The following is an 18,428-nucleotide window of genomic DNA, read 5'->3' as shown; positions in this document are numbered from 1 at the left end:
AAGATGTCGACTGCTACGTAATGCAGACAAAGGAGAGGATGATGGGTGCATAAACAGGGTGTTTATTGAAATAAGTGGAGAGAATAATGGATATTACGGTGAGTGACATGGCAGATGAACACAGGAGGGAATGGAGACACTGTGGAAGGACGAGACGCTGGAGACGGGGACTCGAGGAGATCACCGGAGGCGGAGAGATAGAGACAGGCAGAGGTGTATTGTCCAGGGGTCAGAAAGTAGAAGTCCTGCTATATGTTTATTCCACCCATGACCTCAGTCTACATTTTCATGTCAATCTGGTCAATCTGTATTCATTTTGACCACGAACCATGTGCTGTCACTTTAATTCAGCGCGTGCAGCACAGCAAAAATATGCCCATTTCACACATACTCCGTTTGCAGTGCGTATGCGGTGCATATTTTTTTCCGTACCTATGTTAACAGGTTAGACCTTTCACACTGCACGCGGTTGCAGTCCGTCGATCCGTTCCAGGAGCGGTGCAGCGATCGTTTCTGCACCAAGTCTATTTTTGCTGTGCTGCAAACGCTGAATTAAAGTGACAGCACATGTTTCGTGGTCAAAATGAATTCAGATTGACCAGATTGACATGAAAATGTAGTAATCTCACCATAAATGCATTTAAATAAATACTAGCATACTATTTTTCACAGTCATCTTTTTACTTCAAGACCGGGGTAAATCAAGGAAAAATACAATTTACTTCAACAAGGCGACATAATGAAAAACACTCGTCTCATTCGTGGAGGTGGAAAAACAAGTTCTTTGTGACGTGCAAGATTTATTGTATAAAGATTTAAATTATGCAAAAGAAAGGGTATGAGTCTGCCGTTTTTGTCAATTTTAAGTTTTAATTTAAAATGTATGCGATTTTAATGGTTAAATATTTTACCACTTGCTTGAGCAATTTAATATGTAATTATATAGAAGTAATGCGTTGAATAATAGTTTGTTTAAATTGTGCTTAAACGTGAATACGTCTATTAAAGATATATGTGTACAAAGAGAATCGCAATGCTGACAAAAAACTTCTTTTTTTTATAAAATTTGCTGATAACTTCTGGATTTGAAATACAATGTGTTTGTGGTACAGCTTTACACGGAGTATGTGTGAAACGGGCGATAGACTCGGTGCAGAAACGATCGCTGCACTGCTGTATACGCACCGCAACTGGAACGGATCGACGGACTGCAACCGCGTGCAGTGTGAAAGCTCTAACCTGTTAACATAGGTACGGAAAAAAATATGCACCGCATACGCACTGCAAACGGAGTATGTGTGAAACGGGCGTAACGTGACGCCGGCGTCACGTCTGTAAAGATCAACAGCTACACGTTATTGACGTGTCTACGTTACGTGATATTTGCGTGTACGTCTCCATATAAAACAAATGGAGACGTACACACACGTATACAGGTGTGTTATCTGTTGTGCTTGTCAGTCTCGTCGCCGAATGAAACATTTGGAGCGCCACACGTTCAACTTTCATTTTGGAACTATTTTTCAACCATGACGGGACGTGTCGGACGGACGTCTTTTCAATGGTCATTAAACGTCCAAATGTTTGCTGGGCATGTAGTGGCCTGATTCATTGAGCTCATATAGAGTCTTATCTTTGTTTATATAGGTCATTCATTTTACATTATTGATTGTAGTAGTCCTATGATTCTACAGTATGTGATCCATCAGTGTTGTAATGTGATAAAATGTTTGAAATTTTAAAAACATTGTGCACAATAAAGGTTTGAATTACTGTATCTTTCAGACACAGACAGTCTTCAAGAATCAGCATATGCATATCTCAACAACTGTAATGATAAAAGTGCAGTGCATGATGGGAGCCATCAATCAAAACTCATCAATATCTCCCAGCATGCATTGCAGCGTGAATAAATTATGCTGAATTGCCTTAGTATTTTCTTTTATTATTATATCTGCTTTTATTTTTGCTGTTGTTTTTGTTGCAATTTTTTAGTAGCTTGTTTTGTGATGTTCAGAGTTTTATCTGATTATTTTGTTGATTGTCACTGTTGTTGAGATTCATATGCTGATTCTTGATGTCTGTGTTGGTCTAAATAATTTAATTGTCCAAAACCATTTGTACACCATGTGTTTTTAAAGTTTTACAGATTATCTGTTTGTCACTGCTGGCTCGCATGCGGTTCGGTCACAGAGCTATTATACTGAAAAACGTGAAATATTAATATTATACACTCCTCCTACAATGAAAGATAAGATTCTTTATGAGATCCGTGAATTAGGCCACTAAATTGCCAACAACACCTGATCACATTTTCTCTCTGATTTTCATGCCATAACGAATGTGTTTCACAGTTAAAGCAGTCAGAGTAAATCAGAGTTATAAAGTCAAGGATCAAGAGCCCAACTAAAGCAAACACTTATCTCCATAATGGCGGCTACAAACTTTATTATTTTCAATAAAACATCAACGTCTAAACCTCTGGTAATTCTCAATAATAACTTGTATGGCAAATTGATTTGTAATACAAATGTGTAACACAATATTTTGAATAAGTTCAATGCCATAAAACCTAAAATATTACTACTGTATTTTTTTACGGTAAAGCACTTGCAACCATTCTTTTCCATAAACTTTAGTTCAATGTTTAGTTTAGTTCAATTTTGGTTCCATGATGTAAAACATAAAAAAATGTTTACAGTGCACACGAACCGAATTGGGATATTTATTATTTAAATATCCATAAGACATTCTTTTGTTCACTATTGATCATATACTACTATATTTACAATGTAAAAAATTGCGGCCAAATTTTCCATTAAAAAAGTAATAATAATAATAATAATAATAATTCGTTACATTTATATAGCGCTTTTTCTGAGACCTCAAAGCGCTTTACATATGGAAGAGGGGAATCTCCTCAACCACCACCAATGTGCAGCATCCACTTGGATGATGCGACGGCAGCCATATTGCGCCAGAACGCCCACCACACACCAGCTTACTGGTGGAGAGGAGACAGTGATGAAGCCAATCAGTATATGGGGATGATTAGGAGGCCATGATGGACAGGGGCCAAGGGGCAGATTTGGCCAGGATGCCGGGGTTACACCCCTACTCTTTTTCGAAGGACATCCTGGGATTTTTAATGACCACAGAGAGTCAGGACCTCGGTTTTACGTCTCATCCGAAGGACGGTGCTCTTTTGGCAGTATAGTGTCCCCGTCACTATACTGGGGCATTAGGACCCACACAGACCACAGGGCGAGCAGCGCCCCCTGCTGGCCTCGCTAACACCTCTTCCAGCAGCAACCTAGTTTTTCCCAGGAGGTCTCCCATCCAGGTACTAACCAGGCTCAGCCCTGCTTAGCTTCAGTGGGCAACCAGTCTTGGGCTACAGGGTGATATGGCTGCTGGATAACAGTAATGCTGTTTGTGGAGTTGTTGAATGATAATTTAGGATAATTGGGCCATATTTACTAAACAGAGCAAATTAGTATAAGCTTGCAATGCTATAAAAGCGCTGATGAAAATGGAAAGTTCTGCGGGTGATTTACTGACAATGTGCACATTAAAGAACACAGACGCAATCGGATCGAAACTCTGCTGAGATCTTCAGAGATTTAATGCCTTATTTTATCTTCAGTTGATCTTCAGTATCTTCATGGACAGGATTATTTTTGTCCTTATTGCATATGCATTTGTAGGAGTTTCGATCCGATTGTGTCTGTGTTCTTTATTGTGCACATTGTCAGTAAATCACCCACAGAACTTTCCATTTTCATCAGCGCTTTTATAGCATTGCAAGCAGAGGTGGAAAGTCCAGGGGTCAGAAAGTAAAAGTCCTGCCATATATTTATTCCACCCATGAACTCACACAGCAAAAACTCCCGTGTTAAATGAACTCTCCTGGGAGTTTATTTGGCTCCACACTCAAGAGTGTTAAAGTTAATGAGATAATTTAGTGATTGATTGAGTGATGATTGAGCATTATTGAAGACACCTGATGTTAAAGGCAGGGTAGGTAGGATTTATTAAAAATTAAAGATCCAAATTTGTTAAAACTTTCTATATATATCAATACATAATTAAAATGTAAGAACTCTGAAAAAATCATAATAAAAATCAAGTGACTCTAGACCGTTTAATCTGTATTAAACACAGCTCATTATTTCGATTCGGGACGAATCAAAGGATTGGCTTAGGCGACTGTCACTCTCTCGCAACCATGGCAACCACCCTTTTGCCACACAGCACCTACCCACTTGCGCGCGACCGTTTGATTTGAGGAGTGTGAGAGGCACAGAACCTGATCACACCTCCGTCCAGTAGATGGCGGTAATGCACTATGTTTGCAAGCTGCCAATAAAATCTATCGAAGAAGAAGAAGAAGGCACTGAACCTAGGAATACCAAAACAATGGCAGAGAAAGAGCAATCTAAATTTACAGTACCGGCATATGCAGTTAGTGAAGGCAAACCAGGCAAAAAAATGCCCCTTCCCCTCCGCTTGTCTCAGGTAAATAATGCGTCCTCTAGCTGAGCGGTCGGAGTCGCGCGTTCATGTGTTTTGGGGGCGTGGCTTTGGAAGAAGCACAGAAATGAGGGGGTGGAGTGAATGGAAATAATGAGATGTCTTTAAAACAGTCGTGAGAGGTCTACAGACACTCGATTTTGATACTTTCTTTTTCAGAGTACTTACATTTTAATTATGTATTGATATGTACATAAAGTTTAAACAAATTTGAAAAATAAAATTTTTAGACCATTTCTACCTACCCTGCCTTTAACAAGCAGAATCGCCAAAGGAAAAAATCTCTTTTTTCAAGTTGCCATTATGGTGATTAGCGTTGGCTTTAGTTGGGCTCTTGACACTTACACTGTTAACTTTAGATTTTATTTGGCTGATGTATCTGAGTTATAACTCTCAGATGAACAACAAGAAAAGCTGATCAGGTGGTGTTGGTTATGTTTTGACATAATCATCATTTGACCTGACTCACAAAACTCATTTAGAGAGTTAGGTTTGCCTTGTTGATTACAGGAGCCTGTGATTCTACAGTATACTATTTTCAGCATTTTTAATATTATCAAAAAGATTTCTTAAAAGTTGTTCTGATCAAAAGACTTTAAAGAAGTATTGTATTTGGACACACAGACATCAATAATCAGCCTGTGATTCTCAACAATGGTGACAATAATAAAGCATGTTGCAGTGCATTCTGGGTGCCACCAATCACAACTCATTCATGGCTCCCATCATGCATTGCGGTATGAATAAATTATGATCTGAATTGTCTTAGTAATTTCCTTTTCCTAATTGAATATTCTTTTTGTCACCATTGTTGAGATTCATACACTCATTCTTGATGTCTGTGTGTGTCTTAATGAAAGATTTTTTTTATTTTATTTATATCAGAACAACTTTTAAGAAATCATTTAGATTAAATTGAAAAATTTGGAACTTATTCCGTGGAATCACTGTGATGCTGTAATGATCAATATACATTTAAGTCAGAGATTAGGCTCTAAATGAGTTCAGTGATTCAGATAAAACAATGATCATGTCAAATCATAACCAACACCACCTGTTCAGCTTTTCTCTTTGTTCATCTGACAGTTATAACTCAGATACAACAGCCAAACAACATTTAATGTTAACAGTTTAAGTGTCAAGAGCCCAACTAAAGCCAACGCTAATCACCATAATGGCAACTTGAAAAAAGAGATTTTCTCCTTTGGTGATTCTGCTTGTTAACATCAGGTGTCTTCAATAATGCTCAATCATCACTCAATCAATCACTAAATTATCTCATTAACTTTAACACTCTTGAGTGTGGAGCCAAATAAACTCCCAGGAGAGTTCATTTAACACGGGAGTTTTTGCTGTGTGAGTTCATGGGTGGAATAAATATATGGCAGGACTTTTACTTTCTGACCCCTGGACTTTCCACCTCTGAAGATATCAGTGAATTGTTTTGTCAAAAAACTGTCAAAACTTGTTTAATTATATGAGTATATAAATATACTTTTAAATTTCACAATGCTAGCATAAATATATAACCAAATTTAATTTATGTTGTTACAATGATGTTTTAAATCAATCGTAAAACTTACTTTGACTTTCGTTCTCCGATAAATGCAGAAACTTTAAATAATTTACCTGCTTGAATTGAAGGCAAAGTCCCATCAAGAAGAAAAAGACAAAGAAGAGTGAAGGTCCTCGTTGTAACACTCGTCCTCATGATCAAAATGCCTTTAAGTGTGAATTTTACAGATTTTTATATTGTTGAATGCAAAAACTGTCAACAAAAGAAAACTAGTTACAGAAATGAGTGGATGACGTTCAACTGAGTCGAAATGCAAGTTGTGTGATGTCTCCTCGGACTACCAGACAGTCTTCCTCTTTTCAAAATATATTATTTGTTATACACTTACTAGTACGTGTTTGTGGTTTTCTAAGTTTGTGCTGAGTTCCACTATGCCACAACATGTGTCGCACACCATGAAGATTTCAGAGATACTGCATGATGTATGCTTGTTTAACATGTTCATTTGTATAAATGTATAAGCTGTCAACATGAAATGCACTGTATAGTCCAGTCATTTTAAGCCAAAATGGGGGTCAACCTTGAACAGATTGCAACAGAAGCAAACTCAACTGATTTTAGATTTGTTGTGGTATTTACGCAAATTAGCACATATGTACAGGTAATTAGATTATGCACCGTTTGTCCATGTTAACAAACAATTTAAAAAAAACTTGTAATACATTTTTTGTTTGTCTTGATGTAAGTAATCAACTCAGTAATTTTCATGGTGATATCTAAAGGTAAAATTTGTTACCCTATTCACGAGAGAAAAATAATGAATGAGGCGTATGAATAGGCTATATTTGGGTCTTTTTCGAAACTTTCCTCTAATGGGATTCTTTGGGGCTTTTTTTTTTTTTTTATTTATTTATTTACTTAGGACATATTGAGGATACAAAATCAGTTGAGTTTGCTTCTGTTGCAATTTGTTCAACCTTTTTTCATAAAATGACTGGACTAGTAGCCATCAGGGAGAGATAATGTAGTAGCTGATTTGCTGTCCCATTGCATTTCATCACCCATTGCCTCCTGTCAGGTGATTGAGGACAAGGATCTTATTCAGCTGGTACATGCACCCCTCATGGCTTTCGTGTCTGTTGTGTTCTGAGGGCGCTCGTGAGGGAAAGAGCGAAAATGAGGATGAGAAATTCATTTTAAGAGAAGAATGTAATACGGTGAGATAGAGTTACTATACTTACCTCGTCAGTACTATGATTCTCTGCTTTAACAAACAGACGGTTCTCCAGGAGACGCTGGAGGACACGGCGAACATGCTGAACATGGACTTGGAGAGACGGTGAGAAAATCTGAATATCGTCCAAGTAAACGAAGATGAAGATATTGAGCATGTCTCTCAGTACATCATTAATTAATGCCTGAAAGACTGCAGGTGCGTTGACGAGGCCGAACAGAAGAACCCGATATTCAAAGTGCCCAAGTGGGGTATTGAAAGCGGTCTTCCATTCGTCCCCTTCTCTAATGCGAATTAAATGATAAGGTCTAATTTAGTGAAGAACCTCGCCCCCTGTAAGAGCTCAAACGCGGATGCCATAAGCGGCAAGGGATAACGATTCTTTACGGTAATTTCGTTAAGCCCCCGGTAATCGATACAGGGTCGAAGAGAGCCGTCCTTCTTCTTTACAAAGAAAAACCCCGCACCTGCAGGCGAAGAAGAAGCGACAATGGTACCAGCGGCTAACGACTCAGACAGATAACTTTCAAGTGTTTCACGTTCGGGCCCCATAAGGGAATATAATCTACCGCGAGGTGGCGAAGTTCCGGGTAAAAGATCGATACTGCAATCATAAGGACGGTGAGGAGGAAGAGAAGTGGCCCGGGACCGACTGAAGACCGCCCTCAGATCATGATATTCCTCCGGAACCCCAGTCAAATCGGCCAGCTCCTCCTGGCAAACAGAGACAGGAGAGACAGAAGGATTAGCGGATAACAGACAATTGACATGACAAGACAGATTCCATGAGAGAATACTATTACTGGATCAATCGAAGTGGGGATTGTGTCTGACTAACCAGAGTTGACCTAAAACTACCGGGGAATAGGAAAAACTAAAAACTAAAAAAGAAAGAGTCTCATGATGGTTTCCTGAAACAGTTAGAGCTAAAGGAATAGACTGAAGATCGATACTGGGCAGGGGGCTACCGTCTAAAGCAAAAAGGGGTGTGGACTGCTTGCGGCTCCTCAAAGGAATACCATGTCTACGAGCCCAAGCCTCGTCGAGGAAATTCTCCTCAGCTCCAGAGTCAATTAAAGCCTTGCATGAAACAGTTGTACCAGACCAGCTCAAGGTTATCGAAACGGTCGTGCAGGACGTAGATGAGGAGATCAAAGAAGTCACGCTTGCCAGTACCCCCTCTTCTACTGGCAAGCGTTGGCTTTTACAGGGCAGCTCGAAACAAAGTGGTTGGCTGCTCCGTAGTACATGCACAGGCGATTTATGAGGCGTCGTTCTCTCTCATTCGCCGAGATACGAAGACCGCCAAGCTGCATTGGCTCTGGATGTGGAGTGGGAATGGGAGGAGTAGACGCCACTACCGAAGATGAGAAGGCGGAGTCAGCGCCCCTGGTGCGGCGGCGAAGATCAAATTGCTTCTCCACCCGGATAGCGAGATCAATGAGTGGGTCGAGATCCGTAGGCAGTTCGCGGGCTATGACTTCATCTTTGACATGAGCGCTAAGTCCCTCCAGGAAGCGAGATGCAAGGGCTGTCTCGTTCCAACCGCAAGTGGTCGAAAGAGTACGGAACTCTATGGAATAATCCACCACGGATCGCCTTCCCTGGCGGAGTGATGAGAGCAAGCGGGAAGCCTCCTCACCATGGGCCGAACGGTCGAAAACCCGCAACATCTCATCTTTGAAGGTGTCGAAGCGCATGGTATAATCAGCCTCAGCTTCCCACGCTGCAGCTCCCCACTCGCGGGCACGCCCGGTAAGAAGTGAAATCACATAGGCTACCCAGGCTCGCTCACGGGCATAGGTGACTGGTTGGAGGGAAAATACAACTTTACATTGTGTGAGGAATGAGCGGTATTGAGTTGGCTCACCGCCATAGCATGGGGGATTGTTGACACGCGGCTCCGGAGGATCAGGCGATCTTGGAGGAGCAGGTGGATCTCTCCTGAGTAATTGAACTTGGGTGGATAAATCAGAAAACTGAGCAGCCAGCGTCTCGACCACGCGACGAGTAGCTGTAAGTTCCTCATCGTGTCTTCCTAACATTGCACCTTGAAGTTCGACAGCAGTGTGAATGGTTCTCTCGTTCGCTGGTTCCATCAGGTGGCCAGATTATTCTGTCGTAAAGAAGAGATAGGATCCAAATGCGAACGTAAATCTGAGTTTATTGAGAGAGAGCAAAATAATTGTTCTTCAAACAGGAACACAGGATGCTTGCAGATTATGCAGAAGAAAAGTCTTTAGAAAGGTAAACAGAACAGACTCCGTAGAATAATCCGCCAAACGGGTCAGCTACTCTCTCACAGCTCTCGCTCGTAGGCAGAAGTGCAGCAGAAAGTCAGGGAGATCGGCCGGTAGACCTCAGACCTCTCTTCTCCTCGTATAGAGCGGTAGCAATGTATAGACAACAGCACTTGGGCGTTCGTCGATAGCGGGAGAGCTGGACACAGTGTAGAACAGAAGTTTAGTAGAGAGAGAAATCAATTGGCTGACCTGAACCAGAATGTAGACAGGACATGGAAACGACTGGACAAGACAGATACAGCAGGGTTTGAGAACTGCCACTTGCATGATACTCTCACAAAATAATCTGGCAAATGACAAAGGGAACAGAGAACATTAAATAGCTAGCGGGGCTAGAGGAAGAACAGGTGAAAGGAATCAGCGCAATCACAGCTAATGAAAGTCAGCTGAAGAGGGAAGAAGGGAAAAAGAGAGAAAGTGACCAGCAGAGGGGGAAAAAGTAAAAGAAAAGCCCGAAAAAGGAACCAGACTCATGACACACGCGTGTTCCGGTTCAGAAATGTAGGGTAGGGCGAAAAACTTCATCTCATTTTCTCCTCCAACTTCATAATCGTCTGACATCGTTGTTTTACCTTTTATTTATTATAAAAAAAAAATTTGTAAAGGGTGTTTGACTTAATCTTTGCACGTTTGCTTTGTAAACACTAGGTCTGTACCCAGTTAATAGACTTTTGTTATAAGAACGTTCTCCAAATATTCAGTGTTGGTTCTGGGAACGTGAAAAATGTCCAGTTTTGCTTTAGTTGGGCTTTTTTTGGGTAACAAAATGTGAGAAGCTGTGCCAGTACCATCATTTGAAACCCTGAGTGCAGGACAAAGTAGATTTTTATATATTTTTTTGTCTTATAAAGGTAAAAGCAGTACAACTGAAAACATTTTAATAAACTAGTGTAATTTAAGAACAAATGGATCCCACATAACAGACAGACATTCAATGATTCCATTAATCACATTTGATCACTGCATAAATATATAAATTAAGTCAATGTGAAATGTGGTGGCAAACAAAATTCTATCACTGATTAAGAGACAAACATTTCCCATTTGTCTTATATGATGTTTATTTTCTTGCAAGAAAAGGCCAGCAGTCGTACAGTCACACAGAGTGTCTGCAGAGTGTGACAGTGAAGGGAGGGCATCCTTCATCCTTTATAGTCTTGATTCCCAGAATGTTATAGTTGATCGATTGCTCCTGTCTGCCTCGTTGCCGTTGCTGCTGCTGTGTTGGTTTACGTCTGTAAGCTTTGAATATCTTTCTAAAAAAAACCCTATGGAACCTATTTCATGGTTTGCGTTCTAGAGACACCAGGCACTGTTTTGTGCAAATGAGCGGCCGGATCGCATTCGGGGTTTTCTATTAACGGTGTCGTGTTAGCGGCCCCTAAGTTAATAACTAAATCTTTGCAAAGGATGTAAATCAATCAAAACTTAGCTGGACAATAACTTTATTCTAGAGCTGCTATAAGTCCAAAACAATCTCTGTTACTTTAATTTCCTATTATCATTGTAAAGCTGCTTTGGAACAATCTACATTGTTAAAAGTGCTATATAAATGAAGATGACTTGACTTGACTAAGAGGCCAATGATGGTATTTCAACCATATGTGGAACATTCTCAGACCTGTTCATCATATTGTATCCTTGAGTGGAGGCCCTCCTGTCACGACCCAACACTCTTTACCATTCCAATACCATATTCCATATTAGAATAAGGTTTGTGTGTGTGCTCTTTTATTGTCATATGATGGTCACACACATCTTAAAGATTACATTTCTTCATTCACGACAAAATCTCATATTAGAACAAACAGGATAATTATTTTATATATGCAAATGTGCCAGTCTTTAGAGGTAGACATAGTCTGTAAGTCTGGAAAACCAGCTCTCTTCAACTAAAAATACTTTTCTTTGGGCACATGGTATTAAAAAACACAAATCGCTTGAGCAAAATACTTAAAAAACAGATTAGATGAAATATGAAATAGAAAGAGAAAGAATATAATTCAACAATTTTAAAGCAACACCCTAGAAATATTGTGATTGTCATGACTGTTAGTGTTGACAATGACAAATACCAAAAATCTTGCTCTGACGACCTCTGTATCAGCTTTGACCTGTGAATGATTGAGCTTCTGTCAGATTGTTACTGGAGTCCTGGCATAAAAACAAAGTCATAAATAGTTATTTAATTCATTATTGGGAGCAGTTAAATATTAGAACAACTGATATTTCCAGGTTAGTTTGACATCTAAAACTCTAAATTTGCTTATTTTTTTTAAACCTTTGCAATTCATCCATAATGCTCCAGTAAGATCCCTATACTAGCCCCGATAACAAGACTGATGCAAGCAGCAATTAAAGAACAAAGGACAAAAAGGCATGGTGAGTTACGCTGGGAGTTTCAGAGCAACTGCAACAATGAGTGATAAAATACATTTTTAGATTATTTTTGTCAAAATGGCAAAAAAAAAAAAAAAAGTACCATCACATGTAATATGATGAAATTGCTTATCACTTTTGACCAAAAGGTGGTGCTGTTCCCAAATTGAGTGGTGTCAATGAAAATATTTAATATACCAAAGTATTGCCAGAGCCCGTCTACGGAGAGCCTGTCCACTCCCTATTAAGCCCTATTGTACCGAATTTTGGTTGTAGTACCACCAGAGTTCCACTGGGGGCGCTCGCCATGAGTGCAAAATGAATGGGAGTTAATGGGGCTAGACGGCTAAATTTGTCTCCCTCACCCGATTGCCGTTGAGAAATCTCAGATCTGATTGTAGATTTTGCAAGTTCAACATGGGTTTTAGGTCGAAAGTTGAATGAACGAGTACTTATGTCGTTTTGATTTCTTACAGGTTGAGTTGTTGTTGCCCATAACACGCTAGCATTCTGCTAATGACGTCAGCATTCTGACGTCATTGACATTTTGAAAGACTTTTTTAAAGCAAATAAGTGACTCTAAAAAATCTAACACCCAGCAATGTGTAATTTCTTTGCATCTCCTTTCGAATACAACATTCAAATTACTAGACAAAAAATTATATCCTGAGAAAAGTGGATTTTGAGGGGTATACCGCCATTGACCTCCATTCATTCTGCACTCGTCCTGTGAGCGCCCTCATATGGAATCAGAGTGGAACTGCAACCAGTTCAGAAGCCGGAAGTGTAGTGAGAGTGAAACTTCTCGCCATATTAGACATTCTCTGGTATTGCAGTACAAAGTATTGAGACAAGGACATCGAATCGACTTGAGACAAGGAATCTTTTGTTTCTAGTCCTTACAGTATTAGTATTAACACAAGTGCAACTTTGGAAAGTTGGTGCAACACTAGAGCCTACGGAGAAACAGAAATTATCATTGCTAGATCTAAGGGTCAGGGCAGGAACATATAGTTGCACTAACTCAGTTGAGGTGCGGGGCTGTGACAGGCTTTATGACAGCTACGCTTACATGGACACGATAAATTAATTCATTCCATTTGAAGAATCCGAACGTAGTGTTTACATGAATGCTAAATAAAGTGATCAGGTTGATGTGTGTTATGCCACAAGCTTTAAATCAAAATGGATGTTTTTAAATGCACAAACTGCACTAATATAGAGTTTCCCACTGTTTGTGCATAGGCCCACTATTCGAGTATTCCCTTTCATGCAGTGTGTAATATAGCTGTTTGTGAATGTAAACATTCTGTGTTAAAAAATGTTTAAGTACAGTGTACAAGTACTTTTTTTACTTAACATTTAAGTTTTTATTTAACTTTTAAGTACAATACATTTTCATTTAATCTTTATTTACGTACATTTTTTATTTCACTTTTAGGTGCAATACATTTTCATTTAATCATTATTTAAGTTTTCTATTTACCTGTATGTAAGCAGCACAGTGCAGTGTTAATGTTCAAACTGGGTTCTCTTACGAGAGTTCTCTCGTACTGCGTCTTAGCTAAGACGCTGCGGGAAAAGTCTCTTTTCACGAATATTGAAGCAAAAAATTATCCTTAATTTTAATATTTGTAAAACGCATTTGCAACAGTATGCAGCCATAGGCAAGACGGCTCGTTTGCTCATTGGCTGTTCTACTAGCAAATGCATAAGCCTATCGAGCGCAGGCTGATGCAACATCAGACCAATGAGGCCACTTCCCGCCGACGCGGGCGTGGCCTCGCCCTATAAAGGTAGCTCGAAAAGGCTGACTCACTTGATTTTTCACCTCTTCAGCGAACCTCTCATCGCTGGATCTCGGATAGAAGCAAGCGTCGTCTGAGTGCAAGCACATCAGCGGGACGAGCCATCTGAAGTCGCTGGCCTTCGCCGCCTTCCACTGCCGTACCTGCTGCGCTTTCCGGCGCTCATATCCTTTTCTGTTCCTCTGTGTGTGTGTGTGTTCGCCCTGCGACACACACTCGTAAAAGAGCTCGCGTCTTTTTAAAGATGCCATCCTGCGGCTCGTGCCGAGCCCCACTCAGCGAGGGAGACCGTCATGTCATCTGTGTCTCCTGCCTGGGTGAAGATCATGCAGCGCTCGCGCTCGCTGACGGCGGCTGCCCTCACTGCGAGCTTATGCCTATGGTGACTCTGCGGACTCGCCTGGCAGTTTTCTCCGAGCCTGCACTCCCCGCCGCGTTGCCGCGCCGTAAAAAGCGCCGCTCCCAGCGGATTCCGGAGCCCTCTACAGCCCGACCGAGCTCGCCGGAGCGCCCGCTCGCTTCGCCGGCCTCGCCTGTATCACTTCCTGATGCTCAGCGCCCGCAGTCTGCCGCCGCTTCATCAGAGGAAGTCGATTTCAGAGCCGCGTCGGGGGATGAGGACACGTGCTCTCTGTTAGCTTCGGGCAGCGGCGATTGGTCGAGCTCTGAGGATCTCGCGCTCGCTGCTCGTAAGCCTAGCAGACGAGCTAACATCGAGAAGGAGTTGATGCGAGTGCTCTCGCTGGCCGCGACGAGTCTCGGCCTCGAGTGGTTTGCACCAGCACCTCCCTCTCGTACCCGGCTGGATGGTAGCTTCCTTCCCGGTGAGCATGCTTCTCCTGAGTCTAAGCCCGCCCCCTTTCTTCCTGAGCTTCATGAAGAAGTGGCAAAGGCCTGGAACGCTCCCTTCTCAGCACGAACTCGTTCGTCTGTTTCTCCAGCATTCTCCGCCCTGGACGATGCTAAAAACAGAGGCTACCAGTCACTTCCGCCGGTGGAACAGGCGATAGCGACGCACCTTTGCCCGCCCTCTGCTGGACGGCGGACGAAACCAGTGTTGCCATCCAAAGCCTGCCGCACGACGTCATCGCTGCTCGCGCGAATCTTTTCCGCTGCTGGGCAGGCTGCGTCTGCACTACACACCATGGCCACGCTGCAGATTTTCCAGGGAGATCTCCTCCGTAAATTGGACGAGATGGGACCTGATGCAATCTGCCTCGCGGATTTGAGAAGCGCTTCGGATCTCACCCTTCGCGCTACTAAGTCTGCCGATCAAGCTATGGGACGTGTTATGGCTTCCGCCACTGTGGCTGAAAGACATCTGTGGCTGACGTTTTCAGACATGGCCGAGTCTGAGCGCACCGCGTTCCTCGACGCCCCGCTGAATCCCACTGGCCTCTTCGGATCCTCTGTCAATGAGTTCATAGAGAGATTCGCAGAGGACCAGAAAGCGTCGCAAGCCTTCAAGCACTTCCTGCCGAAGCGCTCCAGTTCTGCAGCGAGTCGTGCTAAGCCGACCCAGCGGAGCTCTCAGCCACAGCCCCCTCCTCCTGCTGCGTCATCACGACAGCAACGCAGCGCGAGACCTCGCTCTCGGTCTACCAGCCGTCGCCCCGCGCCGCGTGGTCCACGGCAGAGGATTGTGGTGAAACCGGAAGCCCCGAAAACATCCTAGCACGCCTAGGAAAGCGCCGGTGTACGAGTCCCGCTGCGGCCGGGCTCACACCCAAGCGCGCCGCTGTTTCAGTTCCAGGTATTGCGACTGTCTCAGCGTCTTATGCAACGCGCAAGCCCGTACAGTTGCCCGCTTGCCTGCACACAAAAGCCGTTTTCACGGCTACCCAGATATATCCCATAAAGAGTGTATTTTCTGGTGTCCCGGCCACGGCCGATGGTGCTATAAATGTAACGCTGATGCCCACTATTCAGTGCCCATCCGTACACACAAGCACAGCCCTTCACACAGGGCTCGCGCCCATAAAATCGACTCAAGTCGATCGCGCGCACTGCATAGTAGACGTGCCCACTCCTCAGTGCACACGAACACTATGTCACGCACGTCTGACGGTTTCTGTAAAAACGAAACCTGTGCACGTTCGCTCTGCTCAGACAGACAACGCGCCAAAAGTAGTAAAGGTGCGCGCTTCCAGCCCACATTTACTCACAGACGATATGAGTCCCACGGGACCCGCTCAGCCCTCCCTCACTCAGCTAAGCGCCATAGCGGGGTCGAGGACGAGCGCTCTGCCCGCTGTCATCAGCGCGCCCCACGCCTCGAATGCCACAGACATAACGCCTGTGTTACAGCACACCGAAGCGCTTCCGTTGCTCAGCCAACAGAGTGCGCTTCGCATCCAACCCTTAGCCATCCATGCAGATGCATGGGCAGCGCTTCCAGGGGTTTCGGAATGGGTGCTAAGCATTATAAAGAGAGGCTACTCGCTACAGTTTTATCGACGCCCTCCCCGCTTTACGGCGCGTGTCGAAACTACGGTGAATTCGGAAGTAGCACACCTACTCCGAGCCGAAATTTCAAAACTGATGAGCAAAGGGGCTATAGAGCCTGTATCTCATGCTCAAAGCGAACGGGGGCTGTACAGCAGATACTTTCTGGTTCCCAAAAAAGACGGGGGCTGCAGACCCATACTGGATCTGAGACAGCTGAACAAAGCATTAGTGAAACGCAGTTTCAGAATGCTTACGACCAGGAAAATCCTCGCGCATATTCGCGAAGGAGACTGGTTCATGTCAATAGATCTGAAGGACGCGTATTTTCAAATACAGATAGCGTCACGTCACAGGCAATACTTGAGATTCGCCTTCGACGGTCAGACATACCAGTATACAGTCCTGCCATTCGGTCTGTCCCTAGCACCTCGCACATTTACGAAGTGCATGGACGCAGCGCTCGCCCCTCTCAGGCTCAGAGGCATGCGAGTGCTGAACTATTTGGACGACTGGCTGATTCTGGCTCATTCACGATCAGAGCTCGTGGAGCACAGGACCATGTTACTCCTTCCTCGAGAGTGAGAGTGGTGTCTACGGACGCCTCCACCTCGGGATGGGGAGCGCTGCTCGAGGGCAGACCGTTATATGGCCTGTGGTCAGAACGGGAAAAGCTCCGACACATCAACTGTCTGGAAATGCTGGCAGTAGAAAACGCGCTGACACGTTTTCGTCCCCATATCAAGGGCCATCACGTCTTAGTCCGTTCGGACAACATGTCTGTGGTGTCCTACATAAATCGCCAGGGCGGTCTCAGATCCCGAGATCTGTACAGGTTGGCGGAACGCCTCCTGGTATGGGCTCAGCACAACTTGCGCTCGCTGAAAGCAGCTCATGTGCCTGGGATACAGAATGTGGGTCCAGACAGGCTGTCCAGGAACAACATTCCCGCGGGCGAATGGTCTCTACACCCACAAACAGTCCAGCTGCTGTGGGAGAGATTTGGCAGAGCGGAAGTGGACCTCTTCGCGTCCAGCGAAAACGCTCACTGCCCCGCGTTCTTTTCCAAGAGCGAAAGCGCGCTGTCCCAGAGGTGGCCGCGCTGCCCGCTCTATGCTTTTCCCCCCGTCTCCCTCCTTCCAGAGGTGTTAGAACGAGTGAGGGAAACGAAATGCTCAGTGCTGCTTGTAGCACCACTCTGGAGGAACCAACCTTGGTTTCCAGAGCTGATGCAGTTGGCAGACACTGCCCCATGGCCGGTGCCATTGAGAAGGGACCTTCTCTCGCAGGCCAGGGGCTCGATTTGGCACCCTCAACCGAAGTTGTGGGCCCTACACGTGTGGGCTCTCAACGGTTACCCGCTGATTTCTCAGTAGGAGTGCTAAATACTATCACTCAGGCTAGAGCACCGTCGACTCGACGGCTCTATGCCTCAAAGTGGTCGGTATTCTCCAGTTGGTGTGTGGCTCGGGGATGCTCACCCCTCGACTGTGAGGTAACGGAGGTTCTCTCCTTCCTTCAAGAGCTGTTGGATAAGGGCAGAGCCCCATCCACGCTCAAAGTATATGTGGCGGCTATCGCAGCGTTCGCTGAGACAACGCTCGGTCAGTCGATAGGAAGGAACGATTTGGTCATCCGCTTCCTCAGGGGAGCTAGGAGACTGAACCCTCCCAGACCCCCGTCGGTCCCTGTTTGGGACCTCTCTACGGTCCTGGAGGCCATGAAAGGTCCCCCTTTCGAGCCCATCCAGACGATTAGTCTCAAACATCTGTCATTTAAGACAGTGTTTTTGCTGGCCCTTGCTTCAGTGAAGCGCATAGGGGACCTGCACGCGCTCTCGGTGAGCCCGTCGTGTCTGGAGTTTGGGCCTAGTGACTCGAGAGTCATACTCAAACCTAGGCACGGCTATGTGCCGAAATCCCTCAACACGCCGTTTCGGGCTCAGGTTATATCCCTGTCCGCCCTGCCGGTGTTAGAAGAGGAAGGAGACTTGAGCTCTCTCTGCCCTGTCAGGGTTTTAAGAGCCTATGTGTCTCGCTCTGCTGCCTTTAGACAGACTGAGCAACTATTTGTCTCGTTCAGTGGACGTTCCAAGGGAATGGCTGTTTCGAAACAAAGCCTATCCAGATGGATAGTTGACGCCATAGCGTTAGCATACACCTCCAGAGGTCTTCAGTGCCCGCTGGGTGTCAGAGCGCACTCCACGAGAG

At 44.1% G+C, this 18,428-nt stretch overlaps 1 protein-coding gene across 17 annotated transcripts in view; it reads right to left on the bottom strand.

Moving 5' to 3' along the window:
- The window catches only part of LOC311291627 (uncharacterized protein), a 106,542-nt gene that overhangs the window by 5,963 nt on the left and 82,151 nt on the right, over positions 1–18,428 (bottom strand). The window contains exon 23 of one of the 17 annotated variants that reach the window (XR_014627584.1): positions 11,662–11,740. The exons of 15 other annotated variants lie outside the window; for them this stretch is intronic. Coding sequence is in view for 1 of the 2 variants with exons in the window: in XM_084410767.1 (XP_084266893.1) it covers positions 7,954–7,997 (44 nt within the window). In the remaining variant the exon portion in view is untranslated. Of the gene's footprint in view, positions 1–6,317; positions 7,998–11,661; positions 11,741–18,428 lie in introns of those variants that run through there. One more of the 17 variants, XM_084410767.1, reaches the window with a different exon arrangement.

This window comes from Rutilus rutilus (genome assembly GCF_951802725.1).
Source record: "Rutilus rutilus genome assembly, chromosome: 1".
Classification (NCBI taxonomy): Eukaryota; Metazoa; Chordata; class Actinopteri; order Cypriniformes; family Leuciscidae; genus Rutilus; species Rutilus rutilus.
This window is presented reverse-complemented; position numbering and strand designations above follow the sequence as displayed.